Here is a 26542-nt window from a genome sequence, read left to right on the forward strand (position 1 = left end):
TTATGTACATGATGGATGGATGATATGTCACCCTCTATGGAGCCTCATGGGATCTGGGAGCTTTATGTACATGATGGATGGATGATATGTCACCCTCTATGGAGCCTCATGGGATCTGGGAGCTGTATATACATGATGGATGGATGATATGTCATCCTCTATGGAGCCTCATGGGATCTGGGGAGCTTTATGTACATGATGGATGGATGATTTATTCTACCTTTATTTCTTTATTTTTCTTTCTCTTTTTTAGCGTTTTTACTGTTTTTATTGCTCCATTATACTCCTGTCCCCATCTTGTCTGGACTGCCCGCTCACACCGCTGCCCTGCGCCTTGTACTCCTACTCTCATGCTGATCAGCTCTACATCTACATGGTCTTCGAAGTGTTCTAGATCTTGCAGATTATTACCAATTTTGTAACTAAATTATTGTGTAGTTTGAAGTATTTATTCTGACATTTTCATCTACTTGCTGTTTTGTCCGTCTATATGCCGTTATCGCCGGTATCATCACCCCATATTCAGGTTATCTGCCTTATTTGCTTTTCCCATTTGTCCGCTTCTTCAGTATATCTCCAAGCTCTGACGCTTTATGCCTTGACTCTTCTCTTGTGATCTAATGCCATGCTCTATTGTAACTGCTTTTCCTTGATTATATATCAAAAGTGTGATTGAGTTATGTATTTAAAGTTGCGGGATAGTCACATGATGTGATCACATGACTCACGCGACGTCATCTCCTCTGTCCCTGCGGTCTGATAAGTGTAGTTGCTACTGTGCTAGTCAATAAACGCCTGATGAAGGCCTCATTATGGGGCTGAAACGCGTTGCCCGCCGGTGATCCTCCTGCCTGTTTACTCTGTCTTAGCGCCATTTAGCCTTGTTTCTCTGCACTGACCCGGAGGCTTCGGCTGTCCGTTTTGGGAAGGCTGCGGCTACCAGGACAGATCCATTGGCTTGCCTATTCCACATTCAGTACCATCAATCCTCTTCTCCTCCTTGCTGAACACCGCAGACCTGCACTACTGTTTGTTTCATCTCATATGGTCAAGTCAATGGGGAAAAAAACAAAAACCTATGGCCCTTTGAAGGGGAGGATGAAAAAACAGAAATAAAAAAGTGATCTCTCTCTGGTACTGAAGTGGTTAAACTAACAGTGACTCAATACTTCTATCAACAAAGGAAACATTCTCCATTCAGTGAAAGAAGGAGCGAGGCAGCGCCCCACCTCACCCCGAGACGTGTCACCTCACAGAGCGCCTCTCAAACAAGACCAAGTGTATGAAGCAGATATTAGTCATCAAGCCATGGCTGCCACCCCCCCACCCCCCCATCTGTAAGACGTTGCCCAAGTCCGTCTTCCCTCACCATGGCATGATAGTTCCGGTAGAAGGACTTCGCCAGTAGAGCATTGAGGTACTCTGCCAGGTACTTCTGCAAGAGAAAGACATTCACTCTTGTTTATTTAGTATCACAAAGAAGTTCATGTATATAAACTGAAGGTGTATCTAAGCCTATCATGTGTGATACCAGCTGCTGATCCCGAGTATCCAAGCCAATAGGTAAAGGAAATGCTAACCTGTTTACTTGAGGTCACTCGTGAAGACTCTCCAGAAGCACGGGGCAGGGAGGGCATCTCCTCAGACGTGGGGTGAGCCCGGGACCGCATCACATTAAACCTGCAGACGGAGCAATCGATTAGAACCTCGAATGACCAGATTATCATGTCGAAGTTACTTAGATACACAGTTGTGGTCATCCGAGACGGGGTGATGCTTGAGGCAGGAAACTCTGGATAAGGTTATCAAGTACCAGACAATAACAATCAGAGACTGAGGTTAAACTTGTGGGTCATTGACCCACTGAAGGACACTACAACAAGGGGTTTGTGGCCGGAGCTCAGGGGTCACAACTACAAGGAAAAGGTTTCCATAAAGATAATGACAAATACCCGGCCGGCCTTCGTGAGGGCCACCACAAGACCTCAGATTATGGAAGGACAATGAGTAACCTTCGGCCTCCCCATTAGACATCATAGAGCCGCACTTCTTACCGAGACAGCGGATTCAGGGGCAGCAGGGAGACAAAGATCTTGTGTCTGAGGAGATCCCGGTGAAGCTCCTGGAAGTGTTTGAACTTCTTTTTAATGGTCCATTGGAAGGGGCCGTGTGTGAGGCTTATGGAATACAATGTGCTGGTCCGAACCTGCAGAAGAAGGCAACACATCACATCAGGTGCTGTCTATGGAGAAACCTCTCCGCAAGCCTGAAGACCACCAGATGAGACTCCTCGGAAGAGACTGCCAAGAACATCACATCCTAGGAAGATTAACACCCGTCCCAGAGTGGAGAACCAATCCAGAAGACCTTCGTACCAGGCAACCTAGGGTGCTCAACTCGTAAGGGTTCAACTGTATAATCTAATGTCTATTGATAACCTATATACTGGGTTATACATCACCCTGCAGAGGGAGGAGCAGACTCATAGCCCCCTTCTGTATATATCACCCTGCAGGGGGAGGAGCAGACTCATATCCCCCTTCTGTATATATCACCCTGCAGAGGGAGGAGCAGACTCATAGCCCCCTTCTGTATATATCACCCTGCAGGGGGAGGAGCAGACTCATAGCTCCCTTCTGTATATATCACCCTGCAGGAGGAGGGGCAGACTCATAGCCCTCTTCTGTATATATCGCCCTGCAGGAGGAGGAGCAGACTCATAGCTCCCTTCTGTATAAATCACCCTGCAGGAGGAGGGGCAGACTCCTAGCCCCCTTCTGTATATATCACCCTGCAGGAGGAGCAGACTCATAGCTCCCTTCTGTATATATCACCCTGCAGGAGGAGGGGCAGACTCATAGCCCCCTTCTGTATATATCACCCTGCAGGAGGAGGATCAGACTCATAGCCCTCTTCTGTATATATCACCCTGCAGGAGGAGGGGCAGACTCATAGCCCTCTTCTGTATATATCACCCTGCAGGGGGAGGGGCAGACTCATAGCCCTCTTCTGTATATATCACCCTGCAGGAGGAGGAGCAGACTCATAGCTCCCTTCTGTATATATCACCCTGCAGGGGGAAGAGCAGACTCATAGCTCCCATCTGTATATATCACCCTGCAGGAGGAGGAGCAGACTCATAGCCCCTTCTGTATATATCACCCTGCAGGAGGAGGGGCAGACTCATAGCTCCCTTCTGTATACATCACCCTGCAGGGGGAGGAGCAGACTCATAGCCCCCTTCTGTATATATCACCCTGCAGGGGGAGGAGCAGACTCATAGCTCCCTTCTGTATATAATCACCCTGCAGGAGGAGCAGACTCATAGCTCCCTTCTGTATATATCACCCTGCAGGGGGAGGAGCAGACTCATAGCTCCCTTCTGTATATATCACCCTGCAGGAGGAGGAGCAGACTCATAGCTCCCTTCTGTATATATCACCCTGCAGGGGGAGGGGCAGACTCATAGCTCCCTTCTGTATATAATCACCCTGCAGGAGGAGCAGACTCATAGCTCCCTTCTGTATATATCACCCTGCAGGGGGAGGAGCAGACTCATAGCTCCCTTCTGTATATATCACCCTGCAGGGGGAGGAGCAGACTCATAGCTCCCTTCTGTATATATCACCCTGCAGGAGGAGGAGCAGACTCATAGCTCCCTTCTGTATATATCACCCTGCAGGAGGAGGAGCAGACTCATAGCCCCCTACTGTATATATCACCCTGCAGGAGGAGCAGACTCATAGCTCTCTTCTGTATATATCACCCTGCAGGGGGAGGGGCAGACTTCTAGCCCCCTTCTGTATATATCGCTCTGCAGGAGTAGCAGACTCATAGCCCCCTTCTGTATATATCTCCCTGCAGGGGGAGGGGCAGACTCATAGCCCCCTTCTGTATATATCACCCTGCAGGAGGAGCAGACTCATAGCCCCCTTCTGTATATATCACCCTGCAGGAGGAGCAGACTCATAGCCCCCTTCTGTATATATCACCCTGCAGGAGGAGCAGACTCATAGCCCCCTTCTGTATATATCGCCCTGCAGGAGGAGCAGACTCATAGCTCCCTTCTGTATATATCACCCTACAGGGGGAGGAGCAGACTCATAGCTCCCTTCTGTATATATCACCCTGCAGGAGGAGGAGCAGACTCATAGCTCCCTTCTGTATATATCACCCTGCAGGAGGAGGAGCAGACTCATAGCTCCCTTCTGTATATATCACCCTGCAGGAGGAGGAGCAGACTCATAGCTCCCTTCTGTATATATCACCCTGCAGGAGGAGGGGCAGACTCATAGCCCCCTTCTGTATATATCACCCTGCAGGAGGAGCAGACTCATAGCCCCCTTCTGTATATATCACCCTGCAGGAGGAGCAGACTCATTGCCCCCTTCTGTATATATCACCCTGCAGGAGGAGCAGACTCATTGCCCCCTTCTGTATATATCACCCTGCAGGAGGAGCAGACTCATAGCTCCCTTCTGTATATATCACCCTGCAGGGGGAGGAGCAGACTCATAGCCCCCTTCTGTATATATCACCCTGCAGGGGGAGGGGCAGACTCGCAGTGCTTTATGGGTAGATTCTGCCATCTTCTCACCTTGGAGCCGCTGGTATAACGCTCGGTCTGTAGTATATTTGCAGTCACGGCGAAGCCTTTGAGGAACACGATCCCTTGGTGCTTCAGGGGCTTCATGTCGTAGACGGTGAGGAAATTACTAAGTTGGGAATCTGGAGAGAGAATAAAATATGATATAATTGCACCTTATTTGCATAAATCCGCCCCCATGATGACATGGAGGTCAGTAATTGGCTGCCCAGCGACCCCACAGACGGCGGGAGGAGAGGTGCGGCACGTTGCGAGGGGCCCTTTTACAATAATACTGGGTGGTGTGGATTCCAGTGATATTCGGTCAGTGTGATCGCGGCCGCCGACTGAACAGCCGAGGAATTGTACGTCCTTCATGATATGCAAACATAAAGATAATCGTTCAGTCGTCGCTAATCGCTTTATACAGATGACGACCATTTAGTCGTCCCATTCACTCACTGACCAACGATCACATGAGCGAGCGAATGACGAAAAAATGTAAAATGGTTACCGGTGTGAGAGAACTGCATGTAAAACAAACGACTCAACGGGCGGACAATGACAATTTCTCACTCCATGTAAAAAGAGGCCAAAGATGGAGATCTTCATACCTCCCTCCCTATACATCTTTATATCCCCCCTCCTCCCCCCGTCCATCTTCATACCCCCCTTCCCCACCCTGTCCATCTTCATACCCCCCTTCCCCACCCTGTCCATCTTCCTACCGCCTTCCTCCTTCCTGTCCATCTTCATACCCCCCCCTCCCCACCCTGTCCATCTTCCTACCCCCCTCCTCCTTCCTGTCCATCTTCATACCCCCCATCCCCACCCTGTCCATCTTCATACCCCCCTTCCCCACCCTGTCCATCTTCATACCCCCCCCTTCCCCACCCTGTCCATCTTCATACCCCCCCTTCCCCATCCTGTCCATCTTCCTACCCCCCTCCTCCTTCCTGTCCATCTTCATACCCCCCTTCCCCACCCTGTCCATCTTCCTACTCCCCCCTCCATCTTCATACCGCCCTTCCTCCCTGTTCACCTTCCTACCTCCCTGTCCATCTTCCTACCCCCCCCCCATCTTCATACCTCCCTCCCCCCCCCCTGTCCATCCTCCTACCCCCCCTCCATCTTCATACCTCCCTCCCCCCTCCCGTCCATCTTCCTACCCCCCCTCCATCTTCATACCTCCCTTCCCCACCCTGTCCATCTTCTTAACCCCCCCCATCTTCATACCTCCCTTCCCCCCTGTACATCTTTTTAACCCCCCACCCCATCTTCATACCTCCCTTCCCCCCTGTACATCTTCTTAACCCCCCCCCCCATCTTCATACCTCCCTTCCCCCCTGTCCATCTTCCTACTCCCCTCCCTGTACGCAGCTCATATATTATCCACTACATTTCTTGTGCCCTCTCTTGTGTCTTGAGTCGTCTTCTCATGCTTCCCGTTGGCCCCAGTGGGAAGGACCTAAAACAGGTCTGTGCAGCATGAAGAGGCAGCCGCATGTATAGCAAACAGACCCGCCCGCGCTGGCTTCAGGACCTGCCGCTACTTGTACTGCCGATCACCCAGAGGAGTCCTCTAAATACAGAGGGGAGAGGCGGCTAGAGAACAAAGGAAGCTGTCAGCGCACACAAGTAGTCAGCCAGCTAATGGCGGAGCACCAGTCCTACTCCACCAACCAGAAACCTCCAATATCAGGGACCAATAGAGGAGGGGCCACAGGCCGGCCGTCACTGTAAGGAGATTACTGGGACTGTAAAGAGAATTAAAAATAAATACAATTCTGTCATTTCCCCATACACTACATGTACATATTACTGCGCTTCATGCTGCGCTGCGGCCTCACGGCTCTAATGTACGTACAGGGAAGCACTGATCGTCAAAGGTCCGGGGGCTCTAATAAAGAGGGTCTGTCTGCAGTACATGGCCACTTTATTAGAGACCCCAGGCCTCTCACGATTGGCGCTTCCCTGTTAGAGCTGTGACCCCGGGGTGCGGCATCGCGACCCCGCGACCCCCCCGGGGTGCGGCATTGCGACCCTGCGACCCCCCCGGGGTGCGGCATCGCGACCCCGCGACCCCCCCGGGGTGCGGCATCGCGACCCCGCGACCTCCCGGGGTGCGGCATCGCGACCCCGCGACCTCCCGGGGTGCGGCATCGCGACCCCGCGACCTCCCGGGGTGCGGCATCGCGACCCCGCGACCTCCCCGGGGTGCGGCATATAATCACATGACAAGTTCTCCGTGGATCAGCTTCAGTGTGAATCCGCGTTAGATGTGAAAATGCAGCGATCGGAGCGACTTCCAGCGAGGCCCGGTCAGCGGTGCTGGACCAGTCGGGGCGGGATGTCACTGCCGGCGTGTGGGGTATACGTATGTAATGGTGGGGAGAGTATACAGAGAATGTACGGCCGAGGGACCGAGGGACGGAGGCCTCATGGAATCCGGAACGGGTTAAGGTCATTGTAATGTGACGGTAATGGAGGTTACAGGGCCGCTTAATTGTTTTGTCCATCTTTGTCGCGGGCATCTGTAATTGGGGGATTGCCGCCCGCCTCCTGCCGGTGGGCATCAAGGTGGCTTAGAGTTCAGTGATTGGATAGTAGACTTGGGTCGGTGGGACTGAGTCTGTATTTATGGTTTTCAGAGTTGTGTTTATCGGTAACCCCGTGTAAAATACATACAGCGGCCATTAAAATCCGTAAACGGAGTCTGTGGCTTATTCTAGGTAGAGTCTAACAAATGGGGCGCGAGATTCCACGGCGCCATCGGGGAAGACATCAGCAGAAGGGGATCCTGTGGATGGAAACAACCTGAGGGGTTGGAGGAGGATGTCAGGAACCGGTCTGACCAACAGCCGTAACCGAGCACAACGCTGGAGCTCCAGCTAATGTAAGCAGACGCTTATAGCCCGTCCACGCCAAGACATGGCGGATGACCCGTCCCAGCGCCATTGTATCCAAGAGAAACAGAAAGCTCAATAACTGTATCACGAAGAAGTGATATTCCTGCAGAACGGTTTGATCACCTGGTGGGATCTACCCCACGGCCAATCACTGCAGCTCTAGAGGCCAAAGGGGTCCAGCGCTACCAGATGGGGGTCTCTAATAAAGTGGCCGCTCTGTCTACACAAGATTAGACCAACATAACAAGTGATGAAATTAAACATCAACCCGCGGACTCTGACCGCTGTGGAATATGTCACCCGCCCTCTGCGGCGGGGCGTTCACCCCCTCCGACCTCAGACCGTGTCCATTACTGGCAGGGAGAGGCGCCCTCAACCATCTGCTGGGACTCCCCGGACGTGGCATTACTAGCGCCTTACCACCTTAATAAAGCCTGACCGTCATTAACCCCTTAATCATAATGCTCTTCGTGTTCCATCGCCGGCGCCGTCTGCGGGTTGTATAATTACCATATCATCCACTGGAAAACTTTTAATAAAGTCTAAGTGGAGTAAAAGGGAAGGAAAAACAGCAATTTCGCCCTCTTTTGGGGGGTCTTGTTTCTATGGTTACCAAAAACCATACAAACAGCACATTTACCCCATCGGTCGGTACGATTACGACACCAAATGTCAGTTTATTTTTTTCTTCTGTTCTACTTTTAAAAAAATTAAAGTTCTTTAAAAATCCGATTATTTTCCGCCGCCGTGACTTTATTCTTCCGTTGACACAGTTGTGCGCGGCTCGTTTTTTGCGGGACGGCCTGTAGTTTCTATTGATACCAGACTGCAGCACATGGCACTTTTGGATCGCTGTTTATTCCACTTTTTCTGGGAGACTGTGTTCCCTTGTCTGACGACGCTCAACGTGGGGGGGGGGGGGGGGGGTAGATATGTTACTTTAGTAGATCAGACTTCTAGGGAGGCGGCGATTAACACATAAACTTACTTTGTAACCTTCATCATTATGTGACTTCTCATTTTCAGTCCCGGCCCCGCAGGCGTTTGATCGGTCACACAATATAATGGAATACCATACCGTAGTTTCACACTTTCTGACATGCCACGGGCACCCCTTAATAGGCAAACTGTCATGGCAGACCTGGGGGACTTCAGAAGGCCCCAAGCTGCCATGGCAACCGAACAGCGCCTCATGATTGTAGGGGTCTGATTGGGACCCCTGAATGCGCGTTGGGAAATTCAAAACACAAACTGCTGCCCTTACAAGTGAAGTACTGCGCACAAGGGGAACACGGAAGCATTCATGAGGACAAGTACAAAACGGCGCCCCCATTGAAAGCAGCAAAACACAAGATACCGAACACATACTGGAACCACTGAGAGTTGTCTGGAGTGGCAGAGTAATAGTGACCCCCCCTGTTAGCGGGCCCCAGCAGCAACACTGACCCCTCTGCTAGCGGGCCCCCAGCAGTAACACTGCCCCCCCCATTAGCGGGGCCCCAGCAGCAACAATGACCACTCCCTGTTAGTGGGCCCCAGCAGCAACACTGATGCCCCCTGTTTGCGGGCTCCCAGTAGCAACACTGACCCCCCTGCTAGCGGGCCCCATTAGCGGGGCCCCAGTAGCAACAATGACCACTCCCTGCTAGCAGGCCTTCAGTAGTAACACTGCCCACCCCCTTCCCCCATTAGTGGGCCCTGAGTAGCAACACTGACCCCCGTTAGGAGGCCCCCAGTAGTGCTGGGCTGCAACCCGACAATCATTGAATTTACTTCCTCTGCAGCTCTGGTCTGGCAGCTGCTGCTCTCCATCTGTGACCCCTGACCTCTCCCTCACGTGATCCCCGACTTCTCCCTCCTGCATCTGCGCTGCACATAGGCCGGCGTTTGCATGCAGGAACGCAGATGCTGGGGGGGTGGAGGGGGTCAAGAGTCACAGACTTGCTCTAACGGCGGCACCACCGGACAGGAGCTGCAGGTGAAGCCAGTCCAAAAAATAATTACCATTAATAAATACTGCCCGGGGGCTAGTAAGTGTAGTGCGGCCCCCCAGAGCCGGCACGTATGGGCCCCCCGGCATAGACCATGGATCGGGGCCCCATTACCTCCATCATCTTCCCGGATAGAGTCCAGCTCATCCAGTTCCAAGTCCAGCGCCGCCGTGTCCAGCTGGAAGCAGCCATCGGGGGAGTCGGGAGACTGCATGTTAGGAGACACCTGGAGGGGCGAGAGAGGTACGTTAGGGGGATATACATATACCATCAGCTTATACTCACGTCCCCCTGGGAGGGAGGGCTGGCCCGATCTCCAGACTGCATGGGTTTGGGAATTGACAACCATTACCGGAGACAGAACTTTCCCGAGTTGTCGCTTCCCCTCCCCCGCTGCCTATATACAGTATATTGCTCACTATATAGCTGCAGTTGCCACTGGGAAAAGCTCACAGTATGTACCTCCCATCAAGCCCAATACTAGCTGTATAAATCCCTATAGAGTGAGCTCCCCCTAGTGGTGATCGCAGGCAGGCAGAATTAAGCAATCTTTCGATTCGTAGCCCTGAAAATAAAATGATATTCCCATCTCAGCTAAGTATGGCAAGAGATGGAAATAGAAGCCTATAAGCAGAAGCCGTATATCCTGAGGATGTGCCACAAAGGTCCAAGATGGAATACCTCTTTAACAAATGGCAGCACGTTGGATGGAGCGCTCAGTTTTGGGGAGGGGGTCCCAGTCTGAGTGTTTTGGTACTGGACCCCATGTAATGTAGCCATTCACTTCACCACTACTGAAAGCCAATATATCCATAGGAATCAATACAACAGCGCCCCCAAGTGTCCTGCAGTGGTGAGTAAAGCTTAATGTAACTGATTTTAGGGCAATATCCATATGGTAAATTTCCACTGGTCAGTAGGATAGGGGATCACTGATGGGGGTCTCACTGCTGAGACCCCCGCCGGTATTGAGTTCAGGGGTCCCCTGTCCCCCTCACTTGGGATTACTGCACCCGCTCAGTGAGGAGGAGACTGAATGGAGCGCTGGTCGACCAAGTGCACTAATGCGCCATTCACCGTCATTGGGACTGCGGAGACGGCCGTGCCGCCCATGATTGTGAATGTTCGTCAGCTCCACTGAAGTGAATGGCGCGCTGAGCGCACTTACTCGGCCAGCGCTCCCTTCATACAGACTGCATCGCAGTGGAAGGCAGAGCAAAGCATGGGAGCCCCGTCCTGCAGATCAGCGGGGGTCTCAGCAGTGAGACCCTCACAGTGAACAAGTCATCCCTTATCCTATAGGTGGGGGATAACTTACAACCCCTGTAACCAACCACATTATTACTGCATGCATACAAGCAATGCCAGCCGGCACTGAGGTGGCACCCCGTGGCAGAGGGGGTTCTTTACTGGCACTCCAGTCACAAGAAGAAAACACAACATATAGTACAGCCTGTCTGTATTCTGCTTGTGCAGCAGGATAGCAGTATATACACACCAGAAGAGCTCCGTGAACAAATACTGTACCAGAACCAAGCTCAGTACATAATACCGGAACCTAGCTTCATGCATAAATACAGCACCAGAAGCAAGCTCAGTACATAAATACAGCACCAGAACCAAGCTCAGTACATAATACCAGAACCTAGCTTCATGCATAAATACAGCACCAGAACCAAACTCAGTACATAAATACAGCACCAGAACCAAGCTCAGTACATGATACCAAAACCAAGCTCCATATACAAATACAGTAACAGAACTAAGCAATACTGTTGCAGGTGCACCGATAAAAAAAATAATATATATATATATATATATTATTCCGCAGCTTTCAGGTAATTTTTTTTATTATTTCCTCACCAAGCTGGGTACTCGTTTTACCGGCCTCAGAAGGATGGAAGTCAACCTTGAGCCAGCTACCTGGACCACACGGGGATTGAACTTTCAGGTCGTGAGCAAGAGCTTAGGACTGCATATCGCTGCCTTAACACTCCACACCACACGAGACCTAGAGGGGATGACTGCGGTGCCTAGGAGCATCAGAGGATGAGCCACGAGGAGGAGGGTTCATGTAGCGCCACAAGACGCTGCTGCATGGAGGAAGATCATCTGGCCGGGTGAGCGCCTCCAGGCTACATCTACCTGGTGCCCACCTAAGCTGGCAGCCAGCGCCCTGTGTGAACGCACGGACTGCATATAGCCAAGGCTGCCCATGTGTACAAGTTTTTACTCATTTGGCCATTCTTCAGGCCTCCTAATGAAAAGCCCCCAAATAGCGACAGGCCCGACCTCCACAAGGACACCGTGCCCATCTGGGGAGACATTGTCCGTTTACCCCCAATCATCCCCTCCCCCACCTATAAAAAATAAAATCGAAGCTCCTCCTTCAGAGCCAGGACCGATGCCCCTCCTTCGTCTGCCAGGCGTTGGCACGCTGGGTATTCTCTCTCCTCCAACTCCTTAAGGCCCTAATTAAACTCGCTAGTGTTTATATGAAGTAGCATGAGGTTACTGTAAGTGTGGAAACCCGATCCGAGGCGTCGGCGGACGGCCCAGGAAGCCGCAGAGAAAATATTTACATCAAGAAGTGATTACACAGCCACGCAGCGCCAAGACGTGGCTGCCGCGCCAACCCCGGCTTACAGGCCGTCCCAGGGGCACCTCGTAGAGAGCAGGGTGCATCACAGCATGCAGGAGTCCAGGAAAGCTGGGTGACATCCTGGCTGTCCGACACCAGGGCCTAGGGGTGACCACTACCCCGGCACCCACTACAGTTACACCCACGCTTCCCATCTGACTCTTAGGGGACCTTCAGGTGGAGTCGCTGCAAGCTGGACAACTCAGCCCATCATCTGTCAGACACCACTGACCCCCCACTACATGCCGCACTAATATCCGGACGCCCGGAGAATCTCAATGTGAGAGAAGACAAAGCCCCGGCGGACGACTATTGTGTAACGTCCAAGACAAGCTGGAGGTCAGCGGTACTCTGCCAAGGAACCTCACACCTACCAGCAGGAAACACTGCAGGGGAATCCAAACATTACACATGGGAACTGCAAACAGTGTAATACGTCTACACCGCTCCCGACAATACCAATGCTTATGTTATACCAGCTGTACATATAGAATTATATACGGGAGAAACTCTGCTTATACCAGCATGCTCCTTACCACTATACATAGGAGAGGTATAACTTATACCAGCTGTGCATATATGATTATATACAGCAGATACCCAGGTTATACCAGCATGGTACATCTCACTATATACAGGAAATGTATAGCCCATGCCAGCTGTACATATATAATTATATACAGGAGAAACCCAGATTATACCAGCATGCTCCATATCTCTATATACAGGAAATGTATGGCTCATACCAGCTGTACATATATAAATTATATACAGAAGATACCCAGGTTATACCAGCATGGTCCATATCACTATATACAGAAGATCTATAGCTCATACCAGCTGTACATATCCAATTATATACAGGAGATACCCAGGTTATACCAGTATGGTCTCTATTACTATATACAGGAGGATGTATAAAACTTCTACCAGCTGTATATATCCAATTATATGCAGAAGATACCCAGGGTACACCAGCACGCTCCATATCACTATATACAGGGGGGGGGGGGGTATGTACAACTTATACCAGCTGTACATATATAATTATATACAGGAGATGCCCATGGGTATACCTAGCATTCTCCATATCACTATATACAGATGTATAACATACCAGCTGCACATATATAATTATATACAGTAGATGCCCAGGGTATACCCAGCATTCTCCACATCACTATTGTAGCACTGTCTGCGTTGGGAGGCTGTGGGGTTCAGCAAGGACAGAGTCACTCGCACAGTTCATATAAAATCCATCCAGCTTTAATTTTATGCCAGCAATATAAGCTCAGTGTAGAATCAGCTACATGCAACACATAAACCAATAAAACACCTGCCCGGCTGGCCACTAACTAGACTAGGCCACTAACAAGTGTTTTTCTCACCTAGTAGTAACATGCGGTGTTGGTCAGCCGTTCAGTGGACTGGTGTTCATTCTCAGGCTCAGACCTTTATGCCCCAGTAACAAACTCAGTGGAGACAACTGAGATAATTGGGAGCTAACAAGTCCTGTACTGATGCGTATATTCCCTCCAGTAAGTTCCCTGTCCCATGCCTACATATCCCCCTTCTTCTCCAGACCGGAGGGCTGGCATGATTGGCCATCATACAGTACACCCTAGACAAGGTGTCCGCATTACCTGTGACTTGTCGGGTCTACCTTCAATAGTACAACTGAAGTTCCATCTCATCAGCCTTATGTTCCCCTAGTTCTGCTTCATCCAAGTCCAGGAGGCATGATCTGATACCAGCCTGCACTTGCTGCCCAGGAGATAATGTTTAAATGCCTCCAGTGCCCACTCACCTGCTAAACACTCCCGCTCTACAATGGGCTAGGTTTTTCTCTGCAGCAGACCACTTCCGTACATTACTGGATGCTCCTCACCATTTAGTGTCTGAGATAACGCTACGTCCCACCCGCATCAGAAGGGTCTGTTTGTACTGGACATTCCTTGGTGAAGTCAGGCACAAAGTTGGCACAAAGCAGACTTCAGGCTCTGAAAAGCCTTTTCTGCCTCTGGAGTCCATGTCACCATCACGGACTGTCAACTTTTAGTCAAGTCAGTCAATGGTGTAACTATGGAGGCAAAATTTGGCACAAACCTGCAATAGAATCATGTGACACTAAGAAAGTCCCTGACTCGTTTCTTCGTTAAAAGCCTCGGCTAATCTTGCATGGCCTCCACCTTATTAATCTGAGGTTTGATTACTCCTCGGCCAAGGATGTAGCCAAGGTATTTGGCATTCTTCCAAGGCTAGAGTGCCCTTCTCTGGGTTTACGGTCAGGCCCACATCCCTTATAGCACCCAAGATCGCCTGTGCTTTGCAAAAGTGACTTTCCCAATCCGAAGTGTAACTGACCACATTGTCCAGGCATGCAGCTGACCAGCCACAATATGGCCTCAACATGTGGTCCATCAACCTCTGAAAAGTAGCTGCTGCCCTGTGCAATCCAAAACAAACCACCTGGGGTGGAGAGAAGAGTTTTCTCTTTGGCTTTATCCAAAGGTATAAGCCCGCACCCCTTTGTAAGGTCAAGAGTGGTAACGTATCTGGCATTACCTAATCCCTCAATCAGCTCATCTACCCTCGGCATGGGATAAGCATCAAACTTGGTGATTCAGTAATGACTTCAGAAAAGTCAACAAAATCTCCAAGTGCCATTTGGCTTGGGGATCAAAACAATGGGGTTTGACCACCCACTTTTTGGCTCCTCAATCACTCCTAGATCAAGCACAGGCTTGACCTCAGCAGAGATTGCTTCTCTACGCACTTCCGGTATCCTGTACGGTTTGAGGCTTACGCTCAGTTATGTCATGCTTTATTAGATGGGTGCGCCTCGGCCGGACAGAGAACTTGGTTTTATTTCTCTGTAGGAATCTTTGGCCTCTCGTGGTTGGCGTACTGAGAGGGTGTCTCCTATTCTGACCACGGGAATGGGCTGCTGCAAATTTTCCTTCCCAATGGTCTGAGTCACCTCAAGTTTCCCCATCCTGCCAAGGCTTAATTCCACTGACATGGTAGATCTGGTAAGGCTTTCTTCTCCCCGGTTGGTGTAATTTATCATTTACTTCACAAACCTTCTCTACGATTTCATAGGGATCTTAGCACTTGGCGAGAAATTTGATCTCAACCGCGGGCATCAAGACCAGGACTCGGCCCCCAGGGTTAAACATTCTAACCTTGGAGGACCAATACACTCTGCTCTGGGCCTCTTGCGGCCTTTGCAGGTGTTCCCATACAATAGGCATTACAGTAGTACTCCAATCCCGAATTTGTACCTCATGCTCGCTAACACTTTTGTAGGGAGTAGACTGTTTCCCATGTCTCGTTGTAGTGTCCCAGAACATCATCCTGGTCTCCTCCATAAATGTCATACATGTTCTGTGCAAATCGGTTAGGTCTATTTTCTGTATGTATGTTGCACAGCTGCAGCGTCTGAAGGGTTAACTGTGTTAAAATCATTGCCTGTCAGCTCTGCTGCTGAATGCATCTTTCCTACTGTGTTATGTCGTACAAGTGAGGTTATAAAAGAGTGTCTGACAGCGGGAGAGGGTGTTGATGATCATCCATCTACTACCCATGCTGCTGGAAGACCCACAGTGATGCAGGGAAGCACCTTTAGCTTCCCTGCATTAAAAATGGAGAAGGAGAGGCTCCCTATGAGGAGCTGAGGGATCTTCCCTGATCCGCTGGAGAAACCGCAGGGGCACAGGGAGACACCTCTGGTTTCCTTGTGTCTAATATGGAGGAGAAGGAGAGACATCCCTACCGCATGGAAGAACGAGGGAGTTACTAAATTCCCCAGAGTGAGAGCAACCCCCAAGTAATTCTGTATACAAAGACCCACCATACCAGGTGCCCATTCACAACACAGGTGTTTTTCCTGTGCGGCCATCCGTCATTAGGATCACCACACAGAGGTACATAATTGTGACGCCCACGCGGATGTTGTGCAGGGTGCATCTAGGCTAAGCAGTATTTCTGAGTAATTTTGTCTGCCAGGGTGTCTGCGGAGTGACCCCTACTCTTTCCCTCCTCCAGAGTACTCCCAAATTCCAGGACCGGTGACCTATAGATAACGTGGACTATAGGGCCATATTGTTCCGGTGTATCCTCCCAACCTATGAGCTCCAGTCTGTAATACCTGAAAGTGAATTGTACCTGTAACTACCTGTTCTACAGAGTTTATTTACGTAAAAGACGTTTTACCTGGCATAACCGTTCCTAAGGACCTGAGGGACTACACACAGGTCTCCATTTTATTACTCCGCTGGTTAGATTAATGGTGTGTGGGAACGGTGGCGTCACAGCGCGATATATACTACAACCCTCCCCCCCCCCCCATATCCCCTTTATTGGCACTCCCAGCCAAAAGGAGTGTCGAGGTTCGGCGGGCAATCTACACTGGCCTTGGTTGCGTGTCACCCCTGCAGGACCAGAGCCTGGTAAGTGCCACCGAGACACGTCAGCACTTCACCCTTCCAGCTCTTCAGGTTAGCCAGGTGCTGAGGGTCACCCCTCTGGGGTGTTGTAATAGACCAACTCAAGGGAGAGAACTTGGTAGACACCTGCGGTACTTCTCTACTGTAGATCATCAGGTAAGGTAATAGACGGTAATAGACAGTCCCAGTCCCAGCCATCTTTGGCTACTACCCTTTTTAACATTTGCTTTAGGGTCCTGTTAAACCTCTCTACTAACCTATCTGTATACAGAGGTATGTAGGTGCTTGATTATAAAGAGTTGGCATAGCGCTCATTGTCTCTGACTTGAATGGAGGATCTTTGGTTAGCGAGGATTTGTTTAAGGATTCCTGTCCTGGAAGACATCTAGAACAATTCTCATGCAATACTTTCTAAAAGGGACATCTTCATGATAACGAGTAGCATAGTCTAGGACGACCAGGATATACTGATGTCCTCTCGCCAACTTGACTATGGGACCCACTAGATCTATACCAATTCTCTCAAGTGGTCCTCCTCTCCATTATTGAGACCCTAGAAGGGTCCTACACAGAGCTGTCGCTGAGATGCGGTGGATCGGGCGTCACCTACAGCCCACAACGGGATAAATGCAATGCCTTTTAAGAGAAGGGAAATCTGAAAAGCAACAGTGTCCAACAGACCCTTGCTATTGGTTGCTGGTAGCCACATTTCTCATTAGCCAGTCTGCCCTATGAGAAAGTTTTTGGAATTGGCTGATGGTGGTGTGACAGAGAGGGGAGGCGGTGATTGGTCAGCGGAGGGAGAGAAGAAAAGGTTGCGAACAGGACAACCGGGAAGTCCAAAGAGGAGTTTAGAGGGTCTTTCTAGGAAAAGCAAGACGTATGTGCAGTGAGAAAGATGTGAGAGAGAAGCGGTGAGGAGAAGCCGGGGAGTGGGACAAGGAGCGGAGCGTGGAGAAGGTCTGCTACGGGTGAGCCGTCGTGAGGAAGAGTCCGGAGAGGCCCTTCTTCCCACCGGAGTCAGGAGCAAGCCTGTAACCGTGAGGAGAGCGCCCAAGCGCCTTAGGCGGAGTCCAGTCCGTGGGTGAGGCAGCCCAGCATGCAGTGCCTAAATCCATTCAGCAGGAGTGCATGGAGGCCGGCGCCAAAATCTCCACGGTCACAGAAGCCCCCGGGTCCACTTAAGGCCATTAATTCATTATTTAGGACACAGCTGAGCCAAGTTGTAAACAAACTGCGACCTCAGACACCTCCCCGATGGCTCCGGCCACCTAACCGCCATCATGCGCCTGGCGAATATCGTAAATAATTGTATGCAGAGAAACTGCGAATGTTATAAACCTGCGGAGGTCAGTAAACCTCTGCAATGTGGTTCTACTACCCCGTTTCCCCCAAAATAAGCCCTACCACGCAAATAAGCCCTAGTTACATTACAAAAATAAAAATAAAAAGAGATACCTTACCTAGCAGGCTCGGCCCAGGTCCTCGGCTGCTCTCCATAGCACAAGTTCCCGCAGCCCTCGGCTGCCCACACAAGATCATAAATCCCACCTCCACGAAGCCATGGCTGTTCATCGAGCTCTGCATCGATTGGCTCTTTGTGCACTGCTCAGCCAATCACAACCATCACGTCCAAGGCTTTGGATGCCATAACAACCCGTCAGAACCCCACAATCACATTGTGGGCGTCCGATGGTGGACAGAGAGCCCCTCCCTCTGTCAGCCTTTTTACATGTTGTGGCTGCATTGACCGCGGCATGCAAAGGGTTCAACAGCGGGGGATTGGTGGTTTCTCCAATCCTGAGGTTTGAGCAATTGCCAGGCTGTTACCCAACTGCTGAGAACCCGCTCCCCCTGGTGCAGGAGATCCGTGCCAGGCTTCTGATCCAGCCCCACTAAAAGGTGATTGGATCCGAATAATGCCCCGTAACGGTCGCCATAAAAGGCGTGTGGGCAGAAGTTAAGGGGTTAAGATCCTTGTAAGTGGAGAACGTGAGTTCTTCACTAGCTAGAGGTGGATCTGCCAAGACTGAGGTGCCCATCATAGAGCCTTCAGCAGTGTGCCAGCTCATCACCACCACAGGGATTGGCTCCGAGCCGTTAACCCCTTAATGACACGGCCTATTTTGGGCTTAAGGACGCAACGATTTTGGACGGATTTTCATATATATTTTTCAAAAGCCATAACTTTATTTTTCTGTCGCCGCGGCCGTATAAGGGCTTGTTTTTTGCGTGGCGAACTGTAGTTTTTATTTGTGCCGTTTTTGGGTACATCGACTATATTGTAAAACTTTTATTATTTTTTTTATGATAACAGGGAGAGAAAACGCATCAATTCTGACATAGATTTTTTTATTTTAGTGTTAATTATGCAGCATAAATGACATGATCCATTTTTTTCTGCGGGGTCGGTCCGATACAACCATACCAAAATTCTTTTTTTTTTTTTAGGTTTTTGTACTTTTCTGCAATAAAATCCCTTTTTTGGTATTTTTTTTTCTAAAGTCGCTACATTCAAAGTCCTAGAACTTGTTTATTTTTCCATGGAGGGAGCTCCACGAGGGCTACATTTTATTGGTACCATTGTGGGGTACATACGGCTTTTTTGATCACTTTTGGTTTTTTTGGGAGGCAAATTGCTAAAAATTTGGGATTTTTTTAATGCTAATCTGAGAAAAAGCCCCCAAAAGGTTTTTTTTTTACATTTTTATTTTTTGTCCATTTTTCTTTTTTCACACCCTTGTGTTCCTGTGGGGGGCGTACACCATACTAGTGATGATTGCTATGATAAGGCAGAAGTCCTACAATGCCTTATCGCTTATTACAGCGATCACAGGCAATGGCAATACAGGATATGCCAGTATCTGGAGTCCTGTTGCCATGGCAACCAGTTGGGCTCTCTGCAATCATATCGCGAGAGCCCGGCAATGTCACAGAGGGAGCACACTCCCTCTGTGAACCCTTCCCATGCTGCGATCTACATAGATCGCGACAGGGAAGGGGTTAATAGCGGGGGGCGCATCTTCGTTGCACACCTGCTGTTGCAGCGGGAGGCCGGCTATCAGTGACAGCCAGCTGCTGGATAGCGCGAGATCTCTTCTGATCCACGACGTACCCTTACGTCATATGCAGGGAAGGGGTTAAAGTAGTATTCAAGAACTTTTACCAAGTAGGTTCTACTAAAATGTCCAAAACCCTTGTTGGAGGATCGTATAGAACACCAAGACCCTACAGGCCGCACCGGTCCGGACGCCCCACAGGGGACATACAGATAAAAGAGGCGGAAGTCCAGACTCACAGGGACAACACAACTGTCTGGTGGGTCTGGTCTACACACCCCTGATAAAGGGCCAAGAAGGAGGAGTCACTTCAGATCCCCCTCCACGGGACCCCTAGGCTTTCAATGGAATTCTACAGCTAACGAAAATCTTTTAGGGTGAAAAAACCCAAAAGCTAAAATAATAATGTGGTTTCATAAATCTGCACGCCCAAAAACTAACACTTGGATGCACCCTGTGACTGAAGGCTTTGGGCCAAAATCCATGGATATTTGGGACTGTTCATAATCCCCTCCCCCTTGACTAAAGCCCCGTTCTTGCATCAGAACAACCCCACACGCCTCCCGCCCAGCCCAGACATATGAAGAACACGGGAGCTGGAGGTCACATGACTACACAACCAGGACTTGCCAGAAACTCCTTTGCTGTTGCTGTCGGCCTCCCGGACCAATTGTCTTCTAGTCTTTTTATTATTTCTGAGAGTTCACAGTGATGTCCCTGTTGTGCCAAATGTAACACACTTCGTGCTGACAGTCTCCCCTGTGCTCCGTGGTACATGTAATGCCTTGGAGATGTTGTAGTCCCCTTCTTGCTGATGGTCTCCCCTGTGCTCCATGGTACATGTAATGCCTTGGACATGTTGTGGTCCCCTTCTTGCTGACGGTCTCCCCTGTGCTCCGTGGTACATGTAATGCCTTGGAGATGTTGTGGTCCCCTTCTTGCTGAGGGTCTCCCCTGTGCTCCATGGTACATGTAATGCCTTGGAGATGTTGTGGTCCCCTTCTTGCTGACGGTCTCCCCTGTGCTCCATGGTACATGTAATGCCTTGGAGATGTTGTGGTCCCCTTCTTGCTGACGGTCTCCCCTGTGCTCCATGGTACATGTAATGCCTTGGAGATGTTGTGGTCCCCTTCTTGCTGACGGTCTCCCCTGTGCTCCATGGTACATGTAATGGTCCCCTTCTTGCTGAGGGTCTCCCCTGTGCTCCGTGGTACATGTAATGCCTTGGAGATGTTGTGGTCCCCTTCTTGCTGAGGTCTCCCCTGTGCTCCATGGTACATGTAATGCCTTGGAGATGTTGTGGTCCCCTTCTTGCTGACGGTCTCCCCTGTGCTCCATGGTACATGTAATGGTCCCCTTCTTGCTGAGGGTCTCCCCTGTGCTCCGTGGTACATGTAAAGCCTTGGAGATGTTGTGGTCCCCTTCTTGCTGAGGTCTCCCCTGTGCTCCATGGTACATGTAATGCCTTGGAGATGTTGTGGTCCCCTTCTTGCTGACGGTCTCCCCTGTGCTCCGTGGTACATGTAATGCCTTGGAGATGTTGTAGTCCCCTTCTTGCTGATGGTCTCCCCTGTGCTCCATGGTACATGTAATGCCTTGGACATGTTGTGGTCCCCTTCTTGCTGAGGGTCTCCCCTGTGCTCCGTGGTACATGTAATGCCTTGGAGATGTTGTGGTCCCCTTCTTGCTGAGGGTCTCCCCTGTGCTCCATGGTACATGTAATGCCTTGGAGATGTTGTGGTCCCCTTCTTGCTGACGGTCTCCCCTGTGCTCCATGGTACATGTAATGCCTTGGAGATGTTGTGGTCCCCTTCTTGCTGACGGTCTCCCCTGTGCTCCATGGTACATGTAATGGTCCCCTTCTTGCTGAGGGTCTCCCCTGTGCTCCGTGGTACATGTAATGCCTTGGAGATGTTGTGGTCCCCTTCTTGCTGAGGTCTCCCCTGTGCTCCATGGTACATGTAATGCCTTGGAGATGTTGTGGTCCCCTTCTTGCTGACGGTCTCCCCTGTGCTCCATGGTACATGTAATGGTCCCCTTCTTGCTGAGGGTCTCCCCTGTGCTCCGTGGTACATGTAATGCCTTGGAGATGTTGTGGTCCCCTTCTTGCTGAGGTCTCCCCTGTGCTCCATGGTACATGTAATGCCTTGGAGATGTTGTGGTCCCCTTCTTGCTGACGGTCTCCCCTGTGCTCCGTGGTACATGTAATGCCTTGGAGATGTTGTAGTCCCCTTCTTGCTGATGGTCTCCCCTGTGCTCCATGGTACATGTAATGCCTTGGACATGTTGTGGTCCCCTTCTTGCTGACGGTCTCCCCTGTGCTCCGTGGTACATGTAATGCCTTGGAGATGTTGTGGTCCCCTTCTTGCTGAGGGTCTCCCCTGTGCTCCATGGTACATGTAATGCCTTGGAGATGTTGTGGTCCCCTTCTTGCTGACGGTCTCCCCTGTGCTCCATGGTACATGTAATGCCTTGGAGATGTTGTGGTCCCCTTCTTGCTGACGGTCTCCCCTGTGCTCCATGGTACATGTAATGCCTTGGAGATGTTGTGGTCCCCTTCTTGCTGACGGTCTCCCCTGTGCTCCATGGTACATGTAATGGTCCCCTTCTTGCTGAGGGTCTCCCCTGTGCTCCGTGGTACATGTAATGCCTTGGAGATGTTGTGGTCCCCTTCTTGCTGAGGTCTCCCCTGTGCTCCATGGTACATGTAATGCCTTGGAGATGTTGTGGTCCCCTTCTTGCTGACGGTCTCCCCTGTGCTCCGTGGTACATGTAATGCCTTGGAGATGTTGTGGTCCCCTTCTTGCTGAGGTCTCCCCTGTGCTCCATGGTACATGTAATGCCTTGGAGATGTTGTGGTCCCCTTCTTGCTGACGGTCTCCCCTGTGCTCCATGGTACATGTAATGGTCCCCTTCTTGCTGAGGGTCTCCCCTGTGCTCCGTGGTACATGTAATGCCTTGGAGATGTTGTGGTCCCCTTCTTGCTGAGGTCTCCCCTGTGCTCCATGGTACATGTAATGCCTTGGAGATGTTGTGGTCCCCTTCTTGCTGACGGTCTCCCCTGTGCTCCATGGTACATGTAATGCCTTGGAGATGTTGTGGTCCCCTTCTTGCTGACGGTCTCCCCTGTGCTCCATGGTACATGTAATGCCTTGGAGATGTTGTGGTCCCCTTCTTGCTGACGGTCTCCCCTGTGCTCCATGGTACATGTAATGCCTTGAAGATGTTGTGGTCCCCTTCTTGCTGAGGGTCTCCCCCGTGCTCCGTGGTACATGTAATGCCTTGGAGATGTTGTGGTCCCCTCCTTTCTGAGGGTCTCCCCTGTGCTCCATGGTACATGTAATGCCTTGGAGATGTTGTGGTCCCCTTCTTGCTGAGGGTCTCCCCTGTGCTCCATGGTACATGTAATGCCTTGGACATGTTGTGGTCCCCTTCATGCTGACGGTCTCCCCTGTGCTCCATGGTACATGTAATGCCTTGGAGATGTTGTGGTCCCCTTCTTGCTGACGGTCTCCCCTGTGCTCCATGGTACATGTAATGGTCCCCTTCTTGCTGAGGGTCTCCCCTGTGCTCCGTGGTACATGTAATGCCTTGGAGATGTTGTGGTCCCCTTCTTGCTGAGGTCTCCCCTGTGCTCCATGGTACATGTAATGCCTTGGAGATGTTGTGGTCCCCTTCTTGCTGACGGTCTCCCCTGTGCTCCGTGGTACATGTAATGCCTTGGAGATGTTGTGGTCCCCTTCTTGCTGAGGTCTCCCCTGTGCTCCATGGTACATGTAATGCCTTGGAGATGTTGTGGTCCCCTTCTTGCTGACGGTCTCCCCTGTGCTCCATGGTACATGTAATGCCTTGGAGATGTTGTGGTCCCCTTCTTGCTGACGGTCTCCCCTGTGCTCCATGGTACATGTAATGCCTTGGAGATGTTGTGGTCCCCTTCTTGCTGACGGTCTCCCCTGTGCTCCATGGTACATGTAATGCCTTGAAGATGTTGTGGTCCCCTTCTTGCTGAGGGTCTCCCCTGTGCTCCGTGGTACATGTAATGCCTTGGAGATGTTGTGGTCCCCTTCTTGCTGAGGGTTCCCCCTGTGCTCCGTGGTACATGTAATGCCTTGGAGATGTTGTGGTCCCCTTCTTGCTGAGGGTTCCCCCTGTGCTCCGTGGTACATGTAATGCCTTGGAGATGTTGTGGTCCCCTTCTTGCTGACTGTCTCCCCTGTGCTCCATGGTACATGTAATGCCTTGGAGATGTTGTGGTCCCCTTCGTGCTGACAGTCTCCCCTGTGCTCCGTGGTACATGTAATGCCTTGGAGATGTTGTGGTCCCCTTCTTGCTGACTGTCTCCCCTGTGCTTCGTGGTACATGTAATGTCTTGGAGATGTTTTGCTCCCCTCCTCCTGACTGACACCTTCCAACAATCAGACCCCTCAGATGTTCTGTAAGATCTTTACCGACCAACTAAGTACGGCCTGATTCACACGGGTGACAGCGATATGGCGTCGTGAGAAAACCGCAGCCGTGTTCTGTGCAGTACTGCTGCATTTTGTCACAGCGGCATTACTATTTTGTAGCGCTCTCTTGCTGGGAGTTTTGGGAGGGGGGGGGGATGAAATATAAGCCCTATACCAAAATTAAGACCTGCCTGCAAAAAAAAACCACACACACACACAGACACACACACACCCTTAGAGGCCTTCCAATGCGATGGCTGTGATTGGTTCATTGAGCACTGCAGGGATTGGCTAAGCTGTGGAGCTCGAGAGCCAATGCTTCCTGGGGGTGAGATTTTCAAACCCCCTGACCAGGAAGCGCTGGCTGAAGACTACAGGCAAGTGTGACGGAGCTTCGGGAGGAGAAGCGGAGCGGACAGCGCCTGTTAGGTAATGTATTGTTATTCTGTAACGTAGCTAGGGCTTATTTTAGGGACAGACAGGACTTCCTACTGTAAAAGCTGCACTGCACGAAAACCGAGATTTTGTGTGATGCAACACAAAGGAAGGCTTAGGGAAACATGGGCTACAAAACAACGCAAGTCACGGCTGTATAGAGCATGGTAGCGGCCTACAAAACATGGCTAATGTGAAGGAACCCATGGGAGAGCGCGGGCCTCACCTACAGCGATGTGTAAACGCGGCCCAAACATCGGGGTGATCCTCCTAGAAGAGCCGGACTTTATATGGGGATCGGAATCACTCTAGATAACGGCGGCGGAGTGCAGACTACTAGTGATCAGGAGGTCACATGTGATTGGCCGATCCTGAACCAACCAGATCCCTGGACACAAGAGGGTGTGAACCAATATAATGCCGGGTGTTTTTACGTCAGGGCCAAAAGATAGTCCTGGAACTATCTTTTAGGCCGGAATGTCGGCCGCTGCATGGGCTCCTATGGGAACCATTAACAGCGGCGGGAGGTGGGAGAACGTTTAGCAGCCTGGCTGCTCAACTCCCTCCCTCTGCTCTCTTACCCATTGCAGGCTCACCTCTAGTCTGCTCCCCGCTGGCTCTTTGCAATGGGAAGGGGACGGGGGTGGAGCTAAGCACCAGCCCATCCCCTCCCATTGCTGGCTGCAGGCAAGGGGCGGGACATGGGCGGAGCCAAGCTCCCACCCTCTCCCCACCCCATGTCCATAGCCATCAATGGGAGGCAAGACGGGCCGGCGCTTAGCTCAGCCCCCTCCCATTGCAAAGAACGAGCAGGTAGGAGAGCAGAGGAAATAAAAATAAATTTTGGTATTTGTATAGTGCCAACATATTCCGCAGCGCTTTCAGGTAATTATTACTTATTACCCCCCACCAAGCTGGGTTCTCATTTTACCGACCTCAGAAGGATGGAAGGCTGAGTCAACCTTGAGCCGGCTACCTGAATCATGCGGGGATCGAACTTGCAACTTTCAGGTCGAAGGCGAGAGCTTACACTCTGCGCCACACGAGGCTCGAAAGGGGCAATGGCATGGTAGTCTCTGTGTATATGCGCCGAGACCCATGCCATCTGAACGGGCACACAAACATTGGATTTGTGCTCCTGTTCACCAGTTTTAGCTCTCCCAATGTAGCGTATATCGGCCGGCTATGAAACGGTGTCCAATATACGCTCGTGGGAAAGCAGCATTACAGAGGAGATATTCAGGCACCCCCCTAGAGAATACAGAGAAAAGGAATATCAGCAGACCTTCATAGAACAAAGCATACAAGCAGACCTCGCGTCTACCGTACTTTGGCCGATCGTTTACACAGACTGGCCACTCAAATGGAGAGCCGAACGGTCAGGACTAGAGTCACACTAGTCTATATAATTATTGGGCGCGAAGGTTCAGTTCATTTGATTTACAGTCATTGGCCAGTCTATAGATTATACTGAAACACAAGCTCAACCATTCACTATAAAGTGATCACAGCTCACCTCCTCCTCCTCCTCCATGCACAAGTCATAAAGCATTCCCAACTCACTCTTCCATGGAGACCAATTAGCCATCGCCAAACTATGGGTTCTCATGGTCAATGTGGCTGCTATACAGCACCGCTCAGAATACAGCAGCTTAGGCAGGATGGCCGCCCCCCCCCCCCATAGTCAAGTACAGACAGGATGGCCGCCCCCCCCCCCCCCATAGTCAGGTCCAGACAGGATGGCCGCCCCCCCCATAGTCCGGTACAGACAGGATGGCCGCCCCCCCCCCCCCCCATAGTCCGGTACAGACAGGATGGCCGCCCCCCCCCCTCCCATAGTCCGGTACAGACAGGATGGCCGCCCCCCCCTCCCATAGTCCGGTACAGACAGGATGGCCGCCCCCCATAGTCCGGTACAGACAGGATGGCCGCCCCCCATAGTCCGGTACAGACAGGATGGCCGCCCCCCCATAGTCCGGTACAGACAGGATGGCCGCCCCCCCCCCATAGTCCGGTACAGACAGGA

General features: G+C 51.0%; 1 protein-coding gene across 2 annotated transcripts in view; it reads right to left on the reverse strand.

Annotated features, from left to right (window-relative positions):
* Nucleotides 1–26542, reverse strand: part of PLD2 (phospholipase D2) — a 73854-nt gene that overhangs the window by 39013 nt on the left and 8299 nt on the right. For both annotated transcript variants that reach the window (XM_066593844.1, XM_066593845.1), the window contains exons 2-6: nucleotides 9600–9711; nucleotides 4598–4728; nucleotides 2055–2206; nucleotides 1581–1680; nucleotides 1370–1435 (exon numbers count right to left, since the gene is read on the reverse strand). In XM_066593844.1, coding sequence (XP_066449941.1) covers nucleotides 1370–1435; nucleotides 1581–1680; nucleotides 2055–2206; nucleotides 4598–4728; nucleotides 9600–9699 — 549 coding nt within the window. In that variant the 5' untranslated portion in view covers nucleotides 9700–9711. The remainder of the gene's footprint in view (nucleotides 1–1369; nucleotides 1436–1580; nucleotides 1681–2054; nucleotides 2207–4597; nucleotides 4729–9599; nucleotides 9712–26542) is intronic.

The sequence above is a fragment of the Eleutherodactylus coqui genome, chromosome 2 (genome assembly GCF_035609145.1).
Source record: "Eleutherodactylus coqui strain aEleCoq1 chromosome 2, aEleCoq1.hap1, whole genome shotgun sequence".
Lineage (NCBI taxonomy): Eukaryota > Metazoa > Chordata > Amphibia > Anura > Eleutherodactylidae > Eleutherodactylus > Eleutherodactylus coqui.